At 30.2% G+C, this 24686-nt stretch overlaps 4 protein-coding genes and 1 long non-coding RNA gene across 14 annotated transcripts; 2 read left to right on the top strand and 3 right to left on the bottom strand.

The window, feature by feature from the left end:
- Positions 1-63: 63 nt before the first annotated feature.
- LOC143148712 (uncharacterized) lies at positions 64-2163 on the top strand. Its single transcript, XM_076315317.1, has 4 exons — positions 64-199; positions 354-1441; positions 1515-1702; positions 1807-2163. The coding sequence occupies exons 1-4, from the start codon at positions 103-105 to the stop codon at positions 2084-2086; spliced, it is 1653 nt and encodes a 550-aa protein (XP_076171432.1). The 5' UTR covers positions 64-102; the 3' UTR covers positions 2087-2163.
- Positions 2164-3075: 912 nt separating this feature from the next.
- Bem46 (abhydrolase domain containing 13-like protein Bem46) lies at positions 3076-5472 on the bottom strand. 5 transcript variants are annotated; one of them, XM_076315321.1, is made up of 6 exons: positions 5261-5470; positions 4542-4723; positions 4233-4464; positions 3965-4158; positions 3717-3877; positions 3079-3641 (listed from the first exon to the last, which is right to left on the bottom strand). In XM_076315321.1, exons 2-6 carry the CDS (start codon positions 4705-4707, stop codon positions 3369-3371), a joined length of 1026 nt encoding a protein of 341 aa, XP_076171436.1. In that variant the 5' UTR covers positions 4708-4723; positions 5261-5470; the 3' UTR covers positions 3079-3368. The 5 variants fall into 5 exon arrangements, with proteins under 5 accessions (XP_076171437.1, XP_076171438.1, XP_076171439.1 ...); XM_076315322.1 differs by having other exon boundaries at positions 3076-3641; positions 4233-4477; positions 4542-5472; XM_076315323.1 differs by lacking the exon at positions 4542-4723 and having other exon boundaries at positions 3076-3641; positions 4724-5471.
- On the top strand, positions 5270-6867 carry Pgls (6-phosphogluconolactonase). The gene is made up of 4 exons (XM_076315325.1): positions 5270-5493; positions 5877-6077; positions 6153-6436; positions 6525-6867. The coding sequence occupies exons 1-4, from the start codon at positions 5373-5375 to the stop codon at positions 6633-6635; spliced, it is 717 nt and encodes a 238-aa protein (XP_076171440.1). The 5' UTR covers positions 5270-5372; the 3' UTR covers positions 6636-6867.
- Positions 6868-7628: 761 nt separating this feature from the next.
- Positions 7629-22695, bottom strand: Scamc (Short Calcium-binding Mitochondrial Carrier). 6 transcript variants are annotated; one of them, XM_076313935.1, is made up of 10 exons: positions 22460-22695; positions 22034-22377; positions 20587-20713; positions 19788-19875; positions 19504-19615; positions 11040-11198; positions 10329-10586; positions 10085-10252; positions 9751-10005; positions 7629-9661 (listed from the first exon to the last, which is right to left on the bottom strand). In XM_076313935.1, the coding sequence occupies exons 2-10, from the start codon at positions 22226-22228 to the stop codon at positions 9587-9589; spliced, it is 1437 nt and encodes a 478-aa protein (XP_076170050.1). In that variant the 5' UTR covers positions 22229-22377; positions 22460-22695; the 3' UTR covers positions 7629-9586. The 6 variants fall into 6 exon arrangements, with proteins under 6 accessions (XP_076170050.1, XP_076170049.1, XP_076170052.1 ...); XM_076313934.1 differs by having other exon boundaries at positions 22034-22695; XM_076313936.1 differs by lacking the exons at positions 20587-20713; positions 22460-22695 and having other exon boundaries at positions 7631-9661; positions 22034-22102.
- Positions 16971-18609, bottom strand: LOC143148062 (uncharacterized). Its single transcript, XR_012992393.1, has 2 exons — positions 17677-18609; positions 16971-17503 (listed from the first exon to the last, which is right to left on the bottom strand). It is a non-coding gene; the product is annotated as an uncharacterized LOC143148062 (long non-coding RNA).
- Positions 22696-24686: the final 1991 nt, after the last annotated feature.

The following is a 24686-nucleotide window of genomic DNA, read 5'->3' as shown; positions in this document are numbered from 1 at the left end:
AGCCAAACTCGTGCTACACCCTTCAGAGTATGAGTAATAGCAACCATACTGTGATTGTCAAAGTATAGTACGTTTGATGCGAATTAAATTATAACTAATATAATGTCTATTTACTTGTGTTTCACTGGACTTTATTTCTTATGTATAATATCCAATTCTGTATGTGACATATGTTTAACATGTTCATGTTCAACTGCATGTAAGTAAATTTATTTTATCTTTATAAGATTTAATATTTGAAATAAAGTTTTGATTGAATTTATTTACTAGTTACATATGTAAAAATGTATACCATCATGTTTTAATTATATTAAATATTAGATATTAGTAAAATGTACTTTTACACATTGCAGTAATTGGAGGACCAGTAGTTGATTGTCATGAAAAACATTTGCGAAGCAATGACATGCTTAATTTTGATCTGTTAATGCTAGATGAAAATGAAGCACTTAACAAACTTATTTTGTCAAAGAACAATATAGTCAAATTATCTGCACGTTTATTAAAAAAATTAAAACTTTTAAAGAGCTTCGATTTATCAGAAAATATGATGGAAGAAATATACACAAGCATATTTGTGAACTTGAATAATCTTGAAGAATTAAATCTTTCCAAAAATACAATAACAACATTTGATGACATGTTACTGAAAACACTTCCTGCATTATTGACATTAAATCTTAGTTATAATCATATTAATATAGTAGAGCATACAATAAATACTATAACAAAGATTAATTTCTTAGATCTTTCACATAACAATATATCCAACTTACCTAACAAGTTTTTTTATTCATTGAAAAATTTACAATATTTAGATCTGTCATTTAACAGAATTCATTACTTGGAAGAGGATAGTCTAACACATCTAAATTCTTTGAAAACAGTTTATATAAATAATAATTTTCTTACTTCTTTACATATGCAAATGTTTCCAAAATCATTAATTGAGCTACACATTGGATATAATTTAATCACAGAAATATTTTATGAACCATCCGAGATTGAAGTGTTAAGTATAGAATATAACCAAATTTCTAAAATACATTCAAACTTAACAACATTGAAGCATTTACAACATTTAAATATTAGTGGAAACATATTATTGAATTTTCCAGACATTTTATTTGAAAATTTAAAAACTTTAGATATATCTTGTAATAAATTATCTTATATTCCTGAAACATTATCAATTAAAAATTTTCCGATGTTGGTTCAACTGAATGTTAGTAAAAATCCTATGCAAAACTTAACATTTCATTCTGATTTAAAATTAAACTTATTTGTTGCATCTAATATAAGTATGTTGGAAATTATTGACAAAGCTACATTGGCAAAATTAAGAGCACCTTTGAAGGAATGTATTAATCTCATTATATCTAATAATAAAGCATTGTATACAATTCATGAAGAAGCTTTGGAACACATGAATTTATGTTCTGTAAGTTCTATGATTTTATTTTTTACTAAACTATTATCTCAGAACAAATGAATGATAATTTTGTTATTATTAGTTGGATTTAAGCAATAATCAAATTACCTATATTGCACAAAAATTAATTCCGTGCAACACTAATTCTGTAATCTGCAATGTTAATTTGCAAGGAAATCCATTTAAATGTAATTGTTCATTGCAATGGATACTAAATGACATGGTGCCAAAACTTTATATTACACAGCCTAATCTTTTAGATGATTTGAGGTATATATCTTAATATGTAATTACTACAAATTCAGTTCTTATGTTCTGTTATAAAGTGGAAGAATGTACTATCTATTTTAATATATTTTACTGTATTCTGTCAGGTGTGCTTGGCCTCCACAAATATCAAACATGAGAATGGTACATTGGTATCAATGGGACAATCGAGTTTTCTGTACTAATGTATCAGATTTTAATGAGAAGCTTACTGTAAAAGTTGCTGATGTATTAAATGATAATGAACTGGTAATATTTGATTCTAGTCCTGGTCTGCTTGCCGTTTTAGGTACAGCTATAGCTGTATTATCAATTTTGATAATAGTAGGTGTCGTTTGGACACAAAGGCTATATATGAAAAAGAGGAGAATTAACAGAAAGTTTTAAAACTTACTATTTCTTATTATATAAATTTATTTGTCTTTCATGCTTTTTATATGCTTTACTTAATTAAAAAAATTGAATATTTAGTAAGAACTTATTTTCTGATCATTAAATCACAAAGAATTATTTATATTTCACTTTAAATCGCTTTTAATGTAATTAAATAATTATTGTAAATTTCTTAAATCGATTAAATATAAATAATGAATTATGACATCAATTTTTCTTTTAAACTAATTTATACTTTAGGTATTATTACTATTGATTTGAACACTTAAAATTTTGTAATACTGAAACCATTTACATTAGTCATATAATTAATGTACTAATGGCATAGTCATTGTATGTTTCATTCTTATACGATTCATTCACTGCTTTCTACGTATGTAATGAAGGAGTATAATAATCTGTAAATTCATTAATTGATTAGAATATAAAGTATAATAAATAAAATCATGTTTTAATGATATTTTTAAAATTTTATGAAATTATTGTTTCATCTCTATTTAAAGACATGTGTCACAATGTGCAACATCAAAAAAGCATAAACTTTGTTATAATTAATATTAAATATAAATTTTTAAAAGGTATGCTTAAATATACAAATTAAGTAAATGGTTTTGCCATTGATTAAATTTAATATTACTGAAACAATAAGAAGAAAATAAAGGGTTGTTATACTAAATACATAATATATCTGTAAATATGTACACATACATGTATACGTATATTATGATTTTATGAAAAATGAGAACAAACATACACACATACAGACACACAGTCTTAAATTCATACATATAAATACATTAGCACTCATGTAATTATGTATATTTTTAAATATTAAAAACAGCCGATTCTCGATGCAATTAGTTAAATTAAGACTATATGAATAATCTGTTGAGGTCGAATTGTTATCAACGAAGTACTCTATATATTGGAAGGACTTAAGTTTTCATTCGACTATTTATGAAGTTTAAACGAGACAATATAAATATTTTACGAAATATAAATTTTAATAATTCGATAATTTCCAGCATTATATTCTTCTAAATATCACTATTCTAATATTCTTTCCAATAAGATATTTCAATAGAAGATTGATCCCCATTAATTTAAATTAAATTAAATTAAATATATTTGTAACTAAATCAATAATAAAAATCGATAGTCTATTCAACTATACTAAACTGAGCTTTCTATTCTTTAAAATATATTGATCTAATATTGAACAATATTTAAAATGCAGTTGTTACTTTGGATGTAAAATAAACTTTGTAATTTGTAATTATATATCATCTATTTGCCAGTGACCAGATGTCACTCGAGTAGGAGGATTTTCCCTTAACTCATGCAAGAAAGTACATATATTTTGATAATATCCTGGCTGCCGCCAAGTCTCATTGTGGGTTCCTCCTGTGATTGGAATAATTTTCTTACATGAACTCTTACAATTTTTATAAAGGTCTTGCATCATGCGCGGTGGCACTAATGTATCTGTCAGTCCAGAAATAAATAACGTAGGTACCGTTACTGACTGCACTTTGAGAATGGACAAATACTATAAATACAATACAATGTATTTAAATTTTTATTTTACTATTAAAAAAAAATCATTATAAGAATAATACTGTACCTTATTTTTATATAGAAAAAGTGGCAGATATTGTAAAAATTTTAATCCAAAAAACAATGCAGCCATATCAGGAATACTGGTAAAGGTATTTTCAAGGATAAGACACCAAATTTTCTGAGAGTTCTCTGGTTTTGTAGCTAAATTAATGGCTACTGCTCCACCTGTAAAGAAAGAAATAATTTGAGCATTATATTCAGTACATAAAATAAATTTTTCAATCAAAATTATTCAGTACAGACATATTTTACCTAATGATCTTCCAAATACAATGATTTCGTTAGTATTTATATCAGTTCTACTAGATAAATAATCAATTCCTGCACAAGCATCCATGTATAAACCTTTTTCAGAAGGTGAACCTTGTGATAATCCATATCCTCTATACTCCAGCATTAAAATATTGCACTGAATATTATGATATAATTCAGCTACATTTTGAAGTCTAAAATGATATTAGAATTTTTATCTTAATTTTCAAAACAAAATTACATGATTTAAATATTACAAAGTACTGACCTATGTCCCATATTACCAGCATTGCCATGAAGAAACAATAAAGTTGGCACCTTTTTTACTCTGTCCTCTGGTTGAGAAATAAAGAACATGTGTAACATTGTACCATCTCCTGATACAGTGTATATACTTTGATAAGGTAAACTAAATATTGAAGGTGCAGGAACATATACCCGTGAACTAGCTGGCGATTCTGGACGATATACAAGTTGATCTTCTCTATGATACAATATACCTGTAAAGACAAACTAAGATACATATTTGATATCATTAAAATTATAGAAATTAAGAATGTAAGATTGATAAATTTACTTGTAGTAGCAAAACAAAGAAGAAAGAAAGCAGAGATTCCACCATACAACCAGTACAGAAGAAAACAGGCAAGTATGTATGTTCCAGAAAAAGCCCAACATTTCATAGCTATACTTCTTAATATACGGATGGGTTTACTGCGAGCAAGTCGCACACGTAATGACATGATCGCTGTGTAGTACCTCGAAATAATTGACTAATAATCATTTAATGCACTTTTGCATTCATCAAATGTATATTGTTATACATCCTAATTTGATTATAATATTCCATCGAATCAAGTATTCCTGTTATTGTTAGAAACTTTATAACCTAAAATTTCTATCAAAATTCATTTTTCGAATATAATACACTGTATAATCCTAGATTCCACTTGAACCGATAAATAAATGTATTGGAATAAAGTTTGCTTAACAAAAACGAAATCACTTCAATTTTTAAAAAATCAGAAAACATTGATTCGGCATTGATATTGTGATATGTCTTGATATAGGTTATATCAATAAACCGTATTATTATTAAGTATGAATTATAAATTTTTTTTCGTATAAATCGTTTCTATATTACGATTTCATGTTAATTGAAAATGTATTTATGTGAAACAGATTAGAAATGCGATCATAATAGCGTTCAATAGTTATCGCGGGTTTATCACGTGTCATCGAAATGTCCAATGCTGTATTCTGATTACTGTTAACCGATGCTATATAACTAACTACCTTGCATCTTTACACTCGGCAGTTAGTTCTACTTGGTTCTACTCTTTGTATCGAGTTCCTCGTTTATGTATACTTATAGATTCAAGTTTTGTCTAGAAACTGCTCACAAATAATGGAGAAAATATTAATCTGGCCTCAAAACGAACTTTTGGTCTCATATTTGTCTAACCTTCTCCAAACGAGTGCCGAAGAGGCACTCGTAGATGGTGATACGTTCAAAGTTGGATTATCAGGTGACATGTCTCGAATAACTATCGATTTGATTTACTATTTTCAAAATAATAAAAAAATTATGATTGATTGTTGATACCGTATATTAATATATTTAATACTAATAAGGTACATTTTAAGTGAAAATTTACAGAACTATATGCATTCGAAGTGCATTAATTTATAGGTTATAAATGAGTTAAAAATTATAATTAACATATTTTTTCTCTATTTCTAAGTTATAATCGTTATCTTCAAGATACAGATATATATAATATTTTTTAAATTTACTTAATACTTCAATTAATTTGTAAATTATAACTATTACAATAAATTTGTACGTTTTAAAGATGTAATTTTTTATATTGAAATACGTATTGAATAATGAAATATTTATTTCTGACAGGGGGGTCTCTTGTAAAATTATTAGTACAGAGTTTGCCTACCATTAACACCGATTGGAGTAAATGGTACTTCTTTTTCTGTGATGAGAGAATTGTTCCTTTTGACAGTAATGACTCAACTTATGGAGAATACAAAGCAAAGTTGATTGGGAAAATTCCTGTAACTGAGGATCAGTTTATAAAAATTAATCCTGACCTATCTGGTAAAATAATAATATCTTCATATGTGTCTCTTTCCTTTCAAAGACTTTTTTATAATCATTCTGATGTATTTATAGCTGAAGAGGCTGCAAAAGACTATATTAAAAAGATGTCTGTGTTCTTTCCTCCTGATCGTGTTCCATGTTTTGATGTGCTTCTTTTGGGATTGGGTCCTGATGGACATACATGTTCACTCTTTCCTGGTCATAAGGTGTTAAACGAATCGAGCTTATGGGTATGTCCTGTTAATGATTCCCCAAAACTACCTCTGTCTCGTATTACTCTCACCCTTCCTGTGATAAATAATGCAAAAAAATGCATATTTGCCATTATGGGATCTAGCAAGGCTGAAGTTGTTAAGGTGATTATTTTATTACAATTCAAGAAAATGATTTTTTATTATAATGTGCAAAAGATATTTTTCATTGTTACTATTTAACACTTTACAGAAAATCTTGCAAGATAGAGAAAATTTACCAGCTGCTCGTGTCCAACCACATAACGGAGAATTATATTGGATTCTAGATGAAGATGCTGCAAGATTCTTAGATAAAGCCTAAACGTATTTAATAAATTCAAGTATGACATTCCACATTGATATCATGTCTTGATGCTCAGCAAATTTCTGGGGCTTATTATTTTGTATACATATGTATGTGCATCTTACTTAAAATGATATCTAATAGTTAAAGAGTTATGACAAAATTTCTAGCAATTTATTGCTCAAAGGTGATATTTGTTTATTATAATGTTAGATATTGTTCAAAATATATTAGGTTGTTTCTTCATGCATTTTAATAGATTGATTTTCTGATACTTTATTTTTTCATTTATATTTGTATACATTAAATAGATATAATACAGTAAGATTTTTTTGTATTACGTTATTTGTTGTCACTATGAAAGTGTGCAATTTCATTATGCTAATTAAATTATCTTGACTAATAAATTTAAAAAATAGCATAAACTAAAAATAACGAACAAATTCGTGAATTTACAAATTCACTGGAAATATCTTCGATATTAAAATAGAAATTTATCACGTTCCTAAAGAATGTACAAGTATACACTAATTTAGTATACATTAATGCTGTATTAATATCATAATCTGCTTGCTTTACTAGAAATATACAATTGTAGCAATATTTATTCTTATTTGACCGTAAAAAATATAGAAAACAAATATCAAGAAAATTTTTAAATAATAAATACGTCCACCATAATTTGCTTCTATTTTGTAACAACCTTTTAAACATAATTACACTCGAGTTAGAAATAAATTGATTTTAAAAACACATAGAAAAATAAATAATGAAATATGTGTAATTTTGTAGCATTTTTGTAATTTTGCTAAAATATAATAAGTGTAATCAATAAAAATTATTCATATAATTAGTATACATTAAAAAGTCCAGAGTAAACAAATTTATGTATGAATACAAATACATTTTTATTTTTATCGTAGTATCAATAAATCTCTATTTAATACTGTATTCAAATAGATATATAATGAAATTATGAAATAACTATCAAAACATTAACATAAAATTTCAACAAGATTATTTTATTTTGCAAGAATAACTATCATAGTTATCATTTGTATACAGAAGTAGATATATCAAGAATAATATAATAAACAATTATATATTTGTTTGGTAGATTGTAAAAGATATTCTTTGGTAACTTACATAAAACTGATAAATATGTGTAAGGTAAATAGGTTCATACAGCAAAAAGTAACTATTTTTATGATGTACATTTGTGTATACTCTTAAATGGAATTAATATTATAAATATACAATTTGAGGCAGGAATATCGTCTGTAACATGTACTTAACATGTACTTAACATGTAATATCTGCCACCAGTCAGATTCGATAACCCGTATGAACTACTTAGGAACCAAATTTTTTACAATAATTTATAAATTATATATTTATTCTTTACAAAAGTTTTACGTGTACATGAATATCGAGCCATAAAAAGAACTAAAAAGATTTACCGATTCACATCATGCTTTAAATAGAGTTATATGTTGGTTTTACTAAAACTGTATAAAGCTATGAAATATTTTAATTTCGCATGTCGCACTAAAATAGTAGTCTTTTACAATTTTTTTTAATTTATCAGAATTATTTACACAACTTTTTTGAAAACATCGTGACTGTCGTCTAACTTAAAAATAATCAAATGGTCATTCAATTACGATCTTTTCTTGTACAACGTACCTAAACTGTAAATGCTATGATTACCCCAAAAATGGGTTCTGTAATTTTGCATTTAACTGCTTTATTATCACATTTTTCCTATATAAATGGTGATGGAACTAGTGATAAGGTATTTTTAATTTTAAAAACGTATGTTATGAATAGTAGCTTACGTTCGCCTAGAGTGCATTATGAAATTATTGTTCCTTATCGCCATCACTTGTCACTCATAGTTATTCTCGCAGTTATTTTGAAGGGAGAAGTGAACAAATACAGATATAATACTATCTCGCAATGCACTTCCATAAAGCGTAACTGTACATATTTATAATATACACAATATACACAATATACACAACTTGTTCACAAGATTCATTAGCTAGGGAATGAATTAGGTTGGAACAAATATGTGACAAGTAACATCTCGCGATGAAGTACTTGTTCGTGGAGCAAGTTTTAACATACAAACTATAAAATAGATCGGTGAAACGTGCAGTTTTTACGTAACTCAGAGCATAACATCTTTCTAATAAAGAATCTATTACTACCAAACTTGTGGACTGGAAGATACTTATGATGAAAATTAAATAAATCTTGTTTAATTACCGAGATGTTACGCACCGAATCACATTTCCAATTTAACTTATAACCATACATATCACAGTATCAATATAACCCGATTACGTTTCGTGTGTATATTAATTCGTTTTAGAACTTGTGACTTGTATGAAAAACTTTTTCCTAACATTACACAAATCAAATCTATTTCTACATCTTTCCCACACATAAAAAAATTAAAATGAAACCATAAGTCATAATACTTTTTTTCTTCTAAGGATCTTTGTACTATCGTTTCTATTTCGAAATTAAGGATCTACACTGTCATTCTGCCATGCTTCATAGAAGAAAAATATGAGTGTAAGAAATAACAGTGAGTAGAACTAAATCATTAATGTGATGTTTCGAACGCATATACAAAGTGTACATATAAATTCATTAAAATGTAATTCAAATCCCCTATGCTAGCCATTTTATGACACTTAGCTTCTTACTTGAAATCTTTCACAAACATGTTGTTAATAGTGTACGCCAATGTGTATGATACATCCGAAAAGTAGAATGGCAAATGCTTAAATAATTGAGGAAGTCCCAAGTTAATAATAAATAAGCGACGTTATGTTCAACAAAAGGCATAGCATGCCAAATTGCTTATTATACTAGCCCATGATCAACTGGCTCATGTATCTTAAAATGTAGTTAAAGAATAATTTAGTTAAATTAATATCACCTAACATAAATATTCATCACGTCATATTGACACCCAATAGCCCCCTGAAATTTTCATACACTATATAACTAATTGATACAGCTGGGGCAACCTGTAAATGATAAAAGATAACACAGTTTATACATTTCAAAGTAAATGTATGTTAAATAATCAACATTTGCTTAATATATTGTTTTATACCTTTAAGAAATTTGGGGTTAAACCTCTGTATAAACCACGATACCCTTCTTTTCTAATAATATCTTTAAGAACACCAATCGTGGTATTAGGAATTTTATCCGACGATAAATCAGCTTGCAATCGTGTTCTGACTAGAGCTAATGGGTATGAACATACTTGACCGGCTGTACTGGAAGCTGTTCCACATAATAATAATATCCAAAATGGCGGTTGTTCATTTTTGTCATGTGTTCGTAAATACCTGTTCTTTAAAGTCTATAACAAAAATAGTATTATTAACACCCTATGTTGCAAGTATTACTTAGTGGATGACTGTTTTATGTTGTTGATTTACTTCATATACAGCCAGGTCAATACCAGCATATGGGATTATTCCCATCAAATTAGGGATATAACCTCTATAAAAGGACTTCAAACCTCCATGTTTATATATTTTCTTTGTTGCATCAACCAAACCTGAAAATTCTCCTGTTTTTCTAAGTGCAAACCTAGTTTTGAGTACCTGAAACACATTCATAATGTTAGTATGACATAATAAGTAATGTAATGATGCACTATTAATTGTTTTCATTTCATACCTCAAGTGGATATATGGCAGATTGACTAATTCCTCCTGCCAAAGACCCTGCCATTAATCGTTCATAAATTCCAAGCTCTCTAACATCGTCTCCTTTAATCGCTCTCTTTATCTGCTCATAGGCCATAAATTTGAGTGCACTTTCTGGTCCAATTTTAAGTACGTTTATACCATTCCCTCTCCATAGACTAGTTCGTCCACCTTCACGAAGCATGTACCTGAAGCAACTCATGATTTTGCAGTGTTGCGTTCCATGTACCTGAAAGTATGTTTTTTCTTTATAAAACAAAGAAAGCTAAAATCAATTGGTTTTGTTTCTAACATCTTAATGATCCAAGTTCCAATTAAATATATAGAAGTTGAGAAGAATTATGGTTTTCTTTCATATAAAATGGACTTTAGATTGAAATAGAATAAAAATTAAAATGTCAACTCATTTATTTGTAATATAAAAATAGTATAAATGCATACAATCCATATCTTTGCATACACATTACAATATATCATAACTATATTGAGAAGGATTTCGTACTGAAAAGTACGTCATCGATATTAATAATATATGTAATCGATGTAAATTCTTTTGAATCAATTATAAAAATGAAACTAAAATCAAACAAAACTGCTTATGATCTACATATATTTCAAAATTAATTAATTTCCTAAAACGGAGATTTAATTGTACTTATAATTTTTATTTTGCAAATCCCACCTGTAGGTAGACTTTAACTCGATCTAAAGGCGCGGTGCATGTGCGTGAGACAGCACCCGCTACGCCACCAGACACCAAATGTCGCCACCACATTCCAGAGACCATTTCGCTAGTCGTGAAATCTTCAGGGACACCAATATCCTCCCCAATGTCCATATACTTAAAAAAAAAGAAACCATTAACCAAATAGGTTTATAAACGTTACACCTTGATACCCTATAAATATATCGTGTGATGAGTTTATGTGTAGCGCGCGTACCGAAAAGGAATCATTGCTCTGCATGTGGAGACAAATCATGGCGCGAAAAATCTGATTTTGCTTCCATAAATCGTACATGATTAATTCCTTAACGATTAACCTTCTAAACGTCATATTCCGTCATTTTGACAGCCAGCCGTTTCGCGTAACCATATTTTTCTTTCGTTGTCGCTACATGTACATATGAAACAACAACGTTGACCAACTACACATGCAGTATAAATATATCGGATATTTCGAATAATTTTCTCGTTGAAATGCTGCCAATTATCGTTTAAAATACGACCAAAGGGAATAATTTGAAACATCATCGGAGAAATAAATGCTTCTCCAGCGTCTTTATCTGACTGTGCGTTCAAAGCTAGTGTTAACTAGTTATCCTCGGTGATGCTAAAATCACCACTGCCAGCTAGGCCTTGCTCGATCCAGTAGTCGGTACCACGTGTCAGATAAATCTTGAACTCCGATCAACTGTACTTTTCAAATAGATATCAAGAAGCATGCAATGTCTGATTTTCAAACGTTTTATCAGCCACAGACATTACATCACGCTTTCTTTTTTCACGTTGTATAATAATTAATTTCCACTGATTATTTGAATATTTGATTCACGTTACAAGACAAACACGATCTTCGTAAAGATACACTTACAATTGACATCTAAATTTTTTAAATTAAATACTAAAAACATTCATTTACAATTTCGTGTTGTAATAAAAATTAAGGAAATAATTAAAAAAACGAAAATAAAGTATTTCTCAAATTTGTATAAAATCAATTCACTGGTTAGTATCTTAAGGAGTCGCTGCTGAGTCAACCTTGAGGTTTGCATACCGTGTACGCGGAAAGGCGATATTTAGAAAATAATTTAGCATTTAAAACTAATCGAGTTTCGTATAACCGTTAAATGAAAGTTAACGTTTTTTATGTAATCGCTGGAAACGAAATTTCGAAGTGAGACCACGAAACTGAAAATACACTATATACACACACACACGAAAGAGGAAACGTTTAGTCAGTTTTGTAGATCTGTTAATAACAAGAGTAGTTGGCGGCAAGTAATTGCTTTTATCGCGATGATAGCTCAAAGTTAACGATTTCGTGATAATTCACTGGCAAATAGCAGTACGCACTTTTTTAAAAAGAGAGGGAACTAAGACAAAGAGTATTTTTAAAATAATCGATTATACTGAATAATTCGTTAAATGTTGATAAATGGCAAAGGTAAATGTAGCCATTGATACAACATGGTACAAAATACGTTATTAAATTCAGTTTCTTTCAAAGTTCTTGATACCCCAAAATATCCCACAATTTTGATTGCGAACGAGCAAAACGATTGCTCGACAGAGAATGTAAGACGAAGTCGTCTACCTTGAATAAAAGAATGTTCAGAATTCATTAAATGGCAATGAAAACATAATTTCCAAATTTTTGCATCCTGAAAAAAGTTAGTCGGAATAACTTTGAAGAAGCCCCGACATTGTTAGGTTTCACTGAATTAGATTTCGACCTTGTACATCTTCGATTGATTACACAAGCAGCTTTATCGACATTCTTGTGTAAAAAAGAAAAAAGACAAAGGTAATTTAATTCGAAATCCATTGGCTAATCGTCGATGGAGACGATTTTAATTACACAACACATATGAACTCGGTAAATCGAAGCTTTATTTTTATGTTCTTTGTTACAACGTTGTTGATTTTATTCGATATACGAAAACTTTTTAAAAATCACACGACACAGATACATCACAAATACACAAGTTGTTTTAAGGAGAGAGCGTTATCCAATTCTCGTGGAAAGCATTCGAAACGAAATGTGAAAGGATCTTGTCAAAACAAACTGAGAAGCTAATGATTCGTTGTAACCATTTTTCTAGGAACTGTTATGGTACCTAGGAAACACGACAAAGAAAACGGAAAAGAGTACCGCGATCATAGATACTTAACAAGGAGAAAACCGGTATTATCGACATCCAGAGTATCCATTGTTGGAAAAACTAAAATATATTCGCGTCGCAGTTTAACCAGGTAAAGCCGAATAAATGCAAAGGACGACTGAAATGAACGAAGAAGAGTGCGAGCTTTCTGCACTTATATCGGGCTGCAAGCCAACAAATTACATACTTGGGGTGACGCCCAATGTCGACTTTAAATCTCCTTCGATTCAGTTAATATTCTCTACCAACGTGAACATTCTTTAGTCACGAGATGGATCGATTATTTAGATCTTAGCCAAACAGAGGGAACAAAGTACTCGGAAACGTCCATTCTTATGCGAATCAGACATTGTACGGCACTTGACTCGGACCAAAGTTCGACTTCATTTTGCGCAGACCACAGTGTTACCCAATGTATAAAGAACTTGTGACATGAAAAAAAAATTAACATCGAAAAATATGATTGTTGATAAGAAAGAGTTTTCAAATTTTTTCTGCGATATTTTGTTGTAATTGTGTCGAGTACAAACGAGTGTTTATACAAATAGATCGACGTTTTATAGACGAACTTTTAACAAATTTAACAGATTTACGTTTAAAGTAAAATTCGCTTTTAATTTTTGAAAGTTTCGTGATGACGTAAAACATAAACCTACTAGGACATAAACAATACTGTGCTAAACCTTTTCTGTGAAAGAAAATTTTCTATTAATAAAAAAAATATGTTTCATAGTTGGAGTGTATATAAAATGCAATATATGAATGATTAATCGCCCTTAAAGTTTAGAACAAAATTTTGCAGTAAACAAAAAAGCAGATTAATGATTATATTGATAAGATTAATGATAGATGTAGATCAGTAGAATTAAAATATTTGGAAATTCCAGTTAAATTATAATTATGATTCTTTTACTTTGCGAACATATCATAAAGTAGATTTTTTTAATGTGCTAAAAACTTTCTGTTTTACTTAAAATATCGTTAGCCTATTACAGATATGCCCTATTACATTGTGTTTTCTGCCACATACAAGGCACAATACAATCAAGATACGATAAGGTGTACACAAAATTGATTTAATCCATTAAACAATCCATCACTTACCGTAAAATACAAATGGAAATAACGACGTCTAGAAATTATAAGGAAATCGATATCACGAGTCGAGTGTCAGATAACAATCGTCCGGTCACTGGTTACAATACGTTCTTCAGATTGAAGTATAGTATATGTTTCTCTTACAAGTAGTAACGTAGTCTAATTGTTCTTTACGATTTTTTTCAGATAACCTCTAAATGTTACGTTTCCAAATAACTATAGAACTATTAATTGTGCTTATGTATACGCAAGCATTACACAATTTTGTTGATATAACACAATGTTCTGACTTAAGCATTTTCTGACATAATAGCATTAATTTGATAATAATAAAGCTCCCAACATACGACATAACTGGCATCAAAACACAACGCAAGTACAGTGCATTCGTACAAATTATCGAATGAAAATTTTATCGTCTTACGATAACAAGTGTATAGTATTTTATTCGTGAATAATTTAAGACATTAAGGCGAATCAATTTTAATCATTATTCATGCAATAAGACAATTTACGTAGTTAGAAGTTATGTCAATATTTTTCACAGTTTATTAATACAAAAAGTATATGTATATAGATAACAATTTATGATCAATTTAAACTAAACTGATTATCAGTATTGTTTTTTAATAAACGATCACAATAATCCTAATTTAAATTCTAGATTTTGAGAAAACCATGAATTATATTATTCTGTCGATAGATCACAAAAAAAAAGGTTTGCTTACAAGAATTAATTTTTACTCGCTAAAGTGATACAATGATTTGTTATTTTTCTAAATTCTACATTAGAATTTAACGAAGCTGTGATAGTAGTCCGCTTGAACAGTTCTAATATTCCCGCGCAAAGTTCTACTCGCAGTAACAGGTACGCGCTCGAGTAGAACAATCTCGAACAAATCGGAGAAGGGAAAGGATTGTATTCGTGATGAATCATCGTTTTATTCGATTAAGCTCGGTTTTTTCATGATTGTGTCTTTAATTAATCCCTCAATATGAATTATTTATTTCCCACGAATAATCTCAAAAGTATTCTACGGAACGATGTTGAACTACATGCAATTAAGAAAGCAATTTTCTTAATGCATATCTAATATAAAAATTTCGCAATGAAAAAACTACATATTCCCAAACACGTGTTCGCTGCAGCAGCTGTCACTTTTTACCGGTTTACTGACATAAATTCTTTAATTGCAAATTTGTTCTACATGTGTATGTATTAATGCAATTAATGAAATTCTTTACACTACTTTATTTAAATACATAAAATTGATTAACAATTATTATTCGATATGAAGCTATTTGTTTCATATTTTCAAGAACATACTCGATTCACTTATCGAAATCCGGTTCAATTTCGCAAGAATTTTGTTTGAGAGACAGTTTTAAAGAACGCACAGGACAAATTCTTAAACTTTCGCTTTCCCTTCCGTCTGCCACGTGATACTTTTCCCCAAGATCTTTTCATAACCTCTACGCAACAATCGCTTACAGATTATACTGGCACAGAAAAATTTTCGTTATTTAATCGCACAATGCATTCCAACAAGTGGATATATCTAACCTATTCTAACTTTTAATTTGTTTTAATTGTTTTTAGAGAAGTCATTAAGTTATAATGAATATCGAAAGTTAATAATTTAGCACCGTATGTCGCACTAGTATATTATTTGAAAGACATTGTTTTAAAATTATCCGGATTTTATCTTCATTTCTAATGATAAAATAATGACAAAATATCCCAGCTACCGGTGCTAAAATTTATGTAGTTCAATGTATATTTTGGAAGTGAACATTGGTTAAAACGAGCACGTGTTAGTAGTCACTGTGAAGCGACAATAATTACTGTAATGTTAAATGATGACATATCTTTTATTCCCTATCGTTTCCATGAGAACAAGAACTCTATTTGAGGTTCGCGACAGTTTAAAATCGTAGTGAAATTCTTAGCCGCATTCGGACTCGTTACCCCTTTAAGTGCCCATAGATAGCTACACCGCTATTATACAGAGATACCACTCACCCGTTGCAGGAGTTCATGATAGCCTTGAAGGAATTCCTCACAAACCTGACAGGTCGACGGGATGCTTTCGTGTTTCAGTATTCCAGGATTTTTCAATGTGTACATTCTTTGGAAACAAAAATAGCAACGTTCGCCGAAAACTTTTTCTGGTGCCCGAAAATTGGGCCAGAACTGAACAATACAATTCGTGAAATCGTGAATTATCCTCAAGTCAAACGATTACCGGAAAATAGAAACAGTAAAGAGAGATAGATGAAAATTATTTGACGATGTATACGCGGAATCAAAGAAAACGAGCCTCGCCACGAACCAGCGATTTGAGAGCTCGGAGTCCGATCTCGAGACTGAGGAGCGCAAAGAAACGACAGGAGAATCAAAACGAAGATATTGGTTCGCCTATCCGGGGAAGTCCCCCCACCATCTTTTTACGCTGCTACAGCTACGTCATACAACTAACGTATGCCCCCAACGGATATACCTTGTGTATATTAGTTTCAGTTTTTCGTATGAACGCGATACGAACGATTGGCACCATCGAAAGTCTACTTATCTACTTAGCTTATTTGCTTGAAGTTTCGTGAACATAACTAAACAGTAAGACTGTATTGTGATAATTATAAATTTAAAGAATACATTCTTCTTCCAATGAGACTCAATAGAATTTATAATTTTTTTTTTATGTTTGACGATAGAACTGACACGAGTATCGATACTATAGAAACATTAAAATATAAGACAATCGTGTTTTTATCCAATCGTCTCGATTAAGGAGAACGTGTGACTACGTGTCCTCTTTTCACGTGAAAGTTACTTATTCCGGCAGGAAAATCAAATACCATAGCAGACAGAAGACACCGGTTTTGAGCAGTAGATGCACTTCTCCAGTTGCAAAGCGAGAAATACTTTTACATGCTTTTCTGAGAGATGACAGGAGACGTATAAGACATAGTAAAGAAATTTTGTCATTCTATGTTAATTTGATGATTGTATTTGCATGTATTACGCACGTAATGCACATGTAGATTAAAACCGTTCCAGCATAGTAGCGCAGCTGCATTACGGAAATACACCAGGAATAATGAAATGCGTCATCTTGTGACAAAACTGATACCAGACTGAACGGTAGATTCGATTTGCATTCTCTTTAATTTCAAATTTATGCATTATCATTATGGTATAGTTGAAACAAATATATTAAAAATGTTTACTTTATTACAATTGATACATTTGGGAATCTCCAGTCTTTTTTATTTATAAGAAAATAAAAAATTTTCGATATCAAATACTACTTATACGGGTAACAATAATATCTTACTTGCTTTGATGATTAATTATAGGAAGCATAAAGTATCGATCTACATGATCGTTAAAGGTCTTAATATTTTCAACCGTTAGGTTTCCAAGCAATCTTATTCCTAGACCTCAGGTCTGAAGATCGGTGGTACAGCACTACCAACGTTCTGTACCCACTGGGTACTACCCAGCAAACGATGACCTCACAGTCAAGCACAGACGGCTGACGAAACGTTGCGAGATATTTCACCACCCTGAGAAATCCCGCCATTATGATTAAGTTCGAATTACAAAATGTTAAAAGAGCATCACGTTTCGTTAAACATGAATCACGAAACTCACTCCTTTGCTTTTTCTTTCACAATCAACCGACGTTCCTTATAAATACATACATATAACACAGTGATACACAAAAATATATCTTTCTATTGTTCACGTTTTATTAATTGCTTGAAACACATTACAGCAACTTTATTACTGGAGTAGTAGAGTTGCCTATAGTGTTGCACAGTAACAACGATATTCATAAGAATAAGCGATAGAAAATAGTAAATCAATTTTACAAGGCTACTGTTGTTTTATCTCTTTTTTTTAACTTGACACTGACGTATTTTCCTTCATTGTTAAATAAAAAGAAAAAAAGAACACGTGCATGTTATTCAGTTCGCATAATACTATTCCTTATCATTGACGCATGCATTATCAAAGTGCATGTAACACATCGAATTTTCTAATTTCGATGAAAGCATAATGTGGATCTCTTAGTAATTATACGTTATTAAGCTATGAAAAGAAAACTGTTGTTCGAAAAAATAATTAAGAAAAATGATATAAAATACTATTTTGCATTTAAAATATTTTGTTCAAAATCACGTTCGTTGCAAGTAATAGTTTCACTATTTTTCAAATATGTTACGATGTGGTGTGGTGCACGCGATAGTGTTTTAAAGAATCAAATTACATCTTCAGAAAGCGTATCGTTCGATTCTCAACCCTGTCGTCCACTACGAGGAGGTACACGGTCGCGCAGAAAAAAAGGTATTTCGATGGCGCATGCGCATGTAAAATGCACATTTGTACAGCGCATGACTGTTCGAATCGAGTCTACGAGAAGTGGTGCAGAGCGAACGAAGTGGGGAAGACATTGGAAACAGCTGGGAAACTATCAAGGTCATTTCGAATGGTAGCCACACGTCACACCTCCGGTCGAGCCCTCTCTGTCGACGAATCGGAATCCCGAATCGGCTCAATCGTCATTCGTACACATACAAACTACACCCACAAGTTCATTGTACAATAGCTATACAACAAGCAGACTCTTAGAACCATTTGCGCTACTGCGCTTGTGTTCCGCTGATGGAAAAGTGAGCGTATAAGTAAACTTTTACTTCTTATCCGAACGATTCGGTTAATCCGTATATTCGTCACATTAATAACGATGATAAAGAAACTATTGATACATATTAATGTAAACATTTAATGATTAAACTTTCTTAATTCTTTTTTCTTATAATGATTTATTAAATAAACAAATTTGTTGATTGCTCTTGATTATATATAATAATAACAAAGTTGAGTCTCAATTTGAACGATTAGTGTAATTTTCATTTCTTATCCAAGTTGTTTGTTGATTCAATTGTTCAGATCGATATACGCTATCATATTTATGTTCAACCCCACAGCATCAAAGGTTAAGAATTGTTTCTAATTTACTAATACTGAAATTGTTCATAGATAAATACCTATGTTGCTATGTAGATGAAATAAAATATTTGTTTTGTTTTTCCATGTGTACATCATCAACCCTAAGTGTAATCGTGCCAATATATAATCATATCGATTTACTCACGTTTGTATGATGCCAATATTCGATCAAACCCAGAAGATCGGTGCTCGGGGCGTAAAGCAGAAAATCTCGCCACTCGTTGAAACTTATAGTAAGACTTCCATCTTTATCCATTCTATAAATCGATAGTACGAATGCATTTAAAATTTTGTTCTTTTACATGTGTGAATTATGAATTATCCATTTTACATTTATGAAACAATAAATTTTGAAAAAAATATAAATACTATACGAAAATTCCCATTTCCTAGTTGTTTACGTATCGAAATATTAATATTAAAACTTACCGCTGCAGTAATTTTTTCGCTTCCTTACGGTCCATCTTGATCCCCAATTCTTCAAATGCTTTTATTAACTCTTCCAAATCGATTTTCCCTGAAAAAGCAAAATATAAATCATAATACGTCAGGCATTAAACAGCGGCTTTTTTTTTAATAACAGCGATCAATGCTTTGGGTCAACGAAAGAATAAATAACGATTAGCAATGACGACAACGAATTTATGGCTGACGACTGAGTTAACATCGCTAATCAAATTTTCTCAATATTGAGCAAACAAAAAAGACATCTGTACACAGGGTGATTTGAAATAATTTCTTATTCGTTGATTTTAGCAAAAACTGATTGATTTTCCAAAGAAATATGTTCCGATTAGAGCGCCTTATCAAACAAAAAATATTTTGTGTTATTCTTTGTATTTTCGAAAATAACCGGAATTTTTCAAATCGAACCACACATATACCATTTTAATAAAGTTTCATAACCGATGAAAAGATGAATTTAATACTGTCATAATGTGATCTTGAAGAGACCTTAACCCTCATCACGGATATCATTATCTATAACTATACAATGATGTGTAGGTGTCTATCTAGAATATACAATAGATAATAACACTTATTATCAAATTTCTTTTGTGATCCGAAAATTGAGCCAAATTCAAGTTCACAATGTGATAAAAAAAAAATTTGACTATCCGCCTTGGTTCACCGTTTTAATTTAGACACCATTAGTATGTAAACACCACCGCATTCCTCTTTACAAGTGTCTAACAAACAAATAATGTTCTTTCGTGCATTGACTCACCATCCTTGTTCTTGTCAAGATGAGTAAATTGTAGACGCAAATTTTTTTCATGCTCGCGGACATAATGTATAAATTCCGCCAAGGTAATATCGCCACTTTTAGTACTATCCGATCTAGCTAAAAATTCCTGAGAAAGAAAAATAATCCATGGATGTCGATGTATTTCAACGTGTTAAAAAATTACCTTGGAATCAAAAGTAACCAAAAAAACGAATTTTCACGAATAAACTTTATTGAAAAAATTCAACTGTTCAAAATATTTTATCGATTTTCATAACAATAAATATTTTGTATTCTTTTCTGAACAATACATACTATTAACCCTGTGATATACCTACGTTTTGCAGTTTTAGAAACGCTTTCAGCTTAATCGTACGAGTAATATTTGTTGAAATAAAAAACGCCCTGACCCACCCATGAGTCTGGGGACAGTAAACGTGTTAGAGGACATTAAATTCGAAATCTTCTCTAAAAATTGAATCAAATAATTTATTTTATTGTTCCTTTTTGTGAAAGCAATTATACGTTTTTATATGAAGTATTTTTTTATATATTAATTTAAAGAAGGAAATTGAAATTACATGTAAACATATATAGCACGCGTGTGTGTAATGCACTTCCTATTAAACCTTTGTAAAAACATTAACCATACGTATTAACCTTGATGAAACTGTACAAATTGAGTTAAGTGCAAAACATTAGTAATACAGAATTTTCATTTCGAAAACATCAATGGTCAACCCACTTAAAACTAAACACTATATCTATGCGAAATCATTAGTGTTCCGAACGAAATCTGTAATTCGTAATTTTTTAATAGTTTTAATTACAATTGGTTCAAAAATTAATTTTAATTTCTAAGTAATTTATGTACGAAATCAAACGATAGTATTATTTTACACAACTCAATGGAAATGAATTCAATGCCTTAGTAATCGAAATGGCAAATTTCGTACAATATATAAAGTTCATTTCAACTGTTTCATGATACATAATATCGAGTACACGTCATTATTCTCACCTTCTTTACTTCAACTATTAATATCTTATAAATTAAAATATTAGAAATGCACGTTGTAACTTACACGAGGTTATTATTAAAATCGATAACGATGCTGTTTTTTATTTAAAAAATCTAAGATGTTTGCATAACATCTGCAGTGCGTATATTTTATGGTATGCATACGTACGTATATACGCCTTGCAAGACGAAACATTAAATACATTTTACAAATTTTAAGAAATTTTTAAAGGATTTACTATCAGAACTGCTTTTGATACGAATTACTTCAATAAATTATAGTAAAAAATAATCGAACGTTGTACATTTCTTAACTTATTTAAGTTGTGTAAAAGTCGCACGCAACGTCCGCATTATGTAGTTCGATCGTAAACGTATAGACGTTTACATCGAACCGAAATACGTAAATTTTTTAATTATACGCACCTCAGCATAATATTTGTCTACTCCGACCTCACGAAGTGCTTTAGACAAATCCTTCACATCAATTTTCCCATTCCCGTCCAAATCTAAATTCTGAAATATTTTCTCTAGTCTTTTTTCATCCTCTGCCGGCAACTCGTGTAGATAGTGCGGTGGCATTATGCCATGCACAACACCACTTCCTCGATTACCAGGCATAGTTCTATCACTTCCTATATTGTTAAAATATACAAGAATTCTTTTTCCAGCATTCACGCGCGTTACCGTTGTCCTCCGTCAGTTTTTTCCTTTTCTTTTTATTTTTCGAAGATAATCGTCTCGTAAACTACTGACTCTTTATACGAATACTGCACAAAACATTTCGATCGTTATACACGCCTACAAGGTAACTCATAACTGCACCACACACGTGGCTTATAAGCGGCGTACCTCGATTCCCCAATAATTTGCACTTTCTACATATAGCAAGATGTAATCTTGCGTGTTCCGTCACGCCGTTGAGCACGTTTTTCCACGATACTTTATACCGCAAAGATCAGCAACAGCAATGAAAAATATTTTAGATCTCCACACTCTTTTCTGTCGTATGAATCCACCCAAATTGACTGTGTATTCACCATACGACACCGCACAAGAGTACCTTTCCCTACGTTCATAACCGAACAGCCGCCTACACACAACTAAGTCCGGTACCACTGGAATATCCTGCTCCATGCAAGACTAATTAATAGGGTCATCTAGTGACAAACTTGAGAAACATTGATACGCATGGTCTTGATCGATAAAAACAACTTCATAAGTTATTGCAATTGTTCCAATATACAATATACTTTTAAACATTTCAATTATTTTATCATATAATATTTTATAGATATTTATTATTATTTTTAATGTTATTATTGAAAAATAAATTGTTAATGCAATTTAATGATCAGGAATTAATGCTATAACTAAAATTCAACAAAAAAATTCACGTTTATATTGAATAGATAAATATATTACACTTTCACTTACAGTACATTTGTTAAAAAATACATTAAACTTTTGTAGATTTTCGTAGACAGTACAAAACATACGAAAAATTGTATCTCGATGCAACATTATTCCCGATTAAGAGTTGTTCTATTATCAAGCATTCATATTTAAATTTCATTCTATCTTGTGGTTGTGTGCAATTAATAAACAAAAATGTCAACATATCATTTTTAACATATCTTAAAATAGGTATTCTTTATACAAAGGCTCGAACATTTATGTAAATTATATCTACAATTGTAATTATACAAATGCGATAATATAAAATGGATTACTTATTAGCAAAAATTGTTTATCCATTCTTATCTACTCGAATGGTGAATGAAAGCAGGGTAGTAAGTTTCTCTGTGAACGTACCACATGTTTATGTTATAATGCGACTTTTTCCATAGTTATTTATTTTAGAAAAATACATTAAAAATGCCAGACTAACAATTACATTAAACGTAACGGGCATTGCGAATATATGACATTGAAATACAATTAATATGTTCTGTCTAAATTTAATGAAATAAACATTGCAGGATTTTGATTTTTTTTAAACGATTCTAATGATTTTTAATGTAACAAAGACATTAAGTATACATACATGCATTGCCCATTATGTTTATAGCTAATATAACAAAAATCTTACAATTGGGAATTAATTTAACATAAGTGTCACAGAAGTACCATTCGTACTGTTAAGTGCCAAGTGCGCGCTGACTATATGCATTATATACCGATATGTATATAATTATTATTGTTTCATATGTTCAAACAAAGAACGTTAATATAGATTGTATGTGGCTTCATACCATTAACATAGGTACGCGTGTATTATTATACACATAGTGACATGTTTAACATGCAATTAATCTGAAGCTTGCACAAACAGTATTGTTGCGCTTATTACTTCCCAGTGTACACAGCCCTCTTCGCTTTTACTCTACATTTATTAACGAGTCGTACTACGAATAAAAATAAAAATATAGAAGGGCAACATCTGACAAATGGATCACTAGAAAAATTACTGACTATAATTCCTTTAAACGATAGAAACATTTAAGGTGTACAAAGCTTTTAGTCATCCGTATAAAGGAATTATTTGAAATATAAAGAGCAATTTAAAACAGAAGCTTATGGAATTAATAATTTTATAAATATATACTTTGTATTTGAACAAACTGTGAAGACGGTATTCATTTACAGAAAGGAACATTAAATCTTCCATATTTAACCCTTGTGCTCAGACTAAAATGCCCGTTAACATAATTAGAATAGAATGTATACATGAAACATATGCGCAATGTAATTCTTATGTCAAAAACTTTTATATATTATGACATATACAAATGGTAATTGTTACCAAATTTGTAAAATCGCCAGAGTTTGATTTGCAATCATGTAGCTTTTTGAAATTGTAAGGACTATTTTAATCTAAAAAGTACAATATATTTGTTCATATACCCATATTATTATATTCGAGATGCAAAATCAAAATATGGCCCCTTTCTACAATATTATAGCACATTTTCTTCTGTACCATGGCCAATTGAGTTTGTAATGCTTGAAATATAATCATATTACAAATGTAGTGATTGCAAATTAAATTCTCATAATTGCAATGGAAAATTTGTAC

This window comes from Ptiloglossa arizonensis, chromosome 6, assembly GCF_051014685.1.
Source record: "Ptiloglossa arizonensis isolate GNS036 chromosome 6, iyPtiAriz1_principal, whole genome shotgun sequence".
In the NCBI taxonomy this organism is placed as follows: Eukaryota; Metazoa; Arthropoda; class Insecta; order Hymenoptera; family Colletidae; genus Ptiloglossa; species Ptiloglossa arizonensis.
Note: the sequence above shows the minus strand (reverse complement) of the source record. Positions and strands in the feature narration are given on the sequence as shown.

Bases quoted from the DNA above. Each gene is read 5' to 3' on its own strand.
- Bem46 (XM_076315321.1), bottom strand. From the start codon at position 4,707: ATGTCATTACGTGTGCGACTTGCTCGCAGTAAACCCATCCGTATATTA. The intron at 4,159-4,232 runs GTCAGTACTTTG...ATATCATTTTAG, and splicing joins GCTGGTAATATGGGACATAG to ACTTCAAAATGTAGCTGAAT. The intron at 3,642-3,716 runs GTACAGTATTAT...TTGTATTTATAG, and splicing joins TTTTTCTATATAAAAATAAG to TATTTGTCCATTCTCAAAGT.
- LOC143148712 (XM_076315317.1), top strand. From the start codon at position 103: ATGTCTATTTACTTGTGTTTCACTGGACTTTATTTCTTATGTATAATA. The intron at 200-353 runs GTAAGTAAATTT...TACACATTGCAG, and splicing joins ATGTTCATGTTCAACTGCAT to TAATTGGAGGACCAGTAGTT. The intron at 1,442-1,514 runs GTAAGTTCTATG...TGTTATTATTAG, and splicing joins AACACATGAATTTATGTTCT to TTGGATTTAAGCAATAATCA.
- Scamc (XM_076313934.1), bottom strand. From the start codon at position 22,228: ATGCCTGGTAATCGAGGAAGTGGTGTTGTGCATGGCATAATGCCACCG. The intron at 19,876-20,586 runs GTGAGTCAATGC...TTGCTTTTTCAG, and splicing joins TCTTGACAAGAACAAGGATG to GGAAAATCGATTTGGAAGAG. The intron at 11,199-19,503 runs GTGAGTAAATCG...TTTTTTTTTAAG, and splicing joins AATATTGGCATCATACAAAC to TATATGGACATTGGGGAGGA.
- Pgls (XM_076315325.1), top strand. From the start codon at position 5,373: ATGGAGAAAATATTAATCTGGCCTCAAAACGAACTTTTGGTCTCATAT. The intron at 5,494-5,876 runs GTGACATGTCTC...TATTTCTGACAG, and splicing joins GTTCAAAGTTGGATTATCAG to GGGGGTCTCTTGTAAAATTA. The intron at 6,078-6,152 runs GTAAAATAATAA...ATGTATTTATAG, and splicing joins AATTAATCCTGACCTATCTG to CTGAAGAGGCTGCAAAAGAC.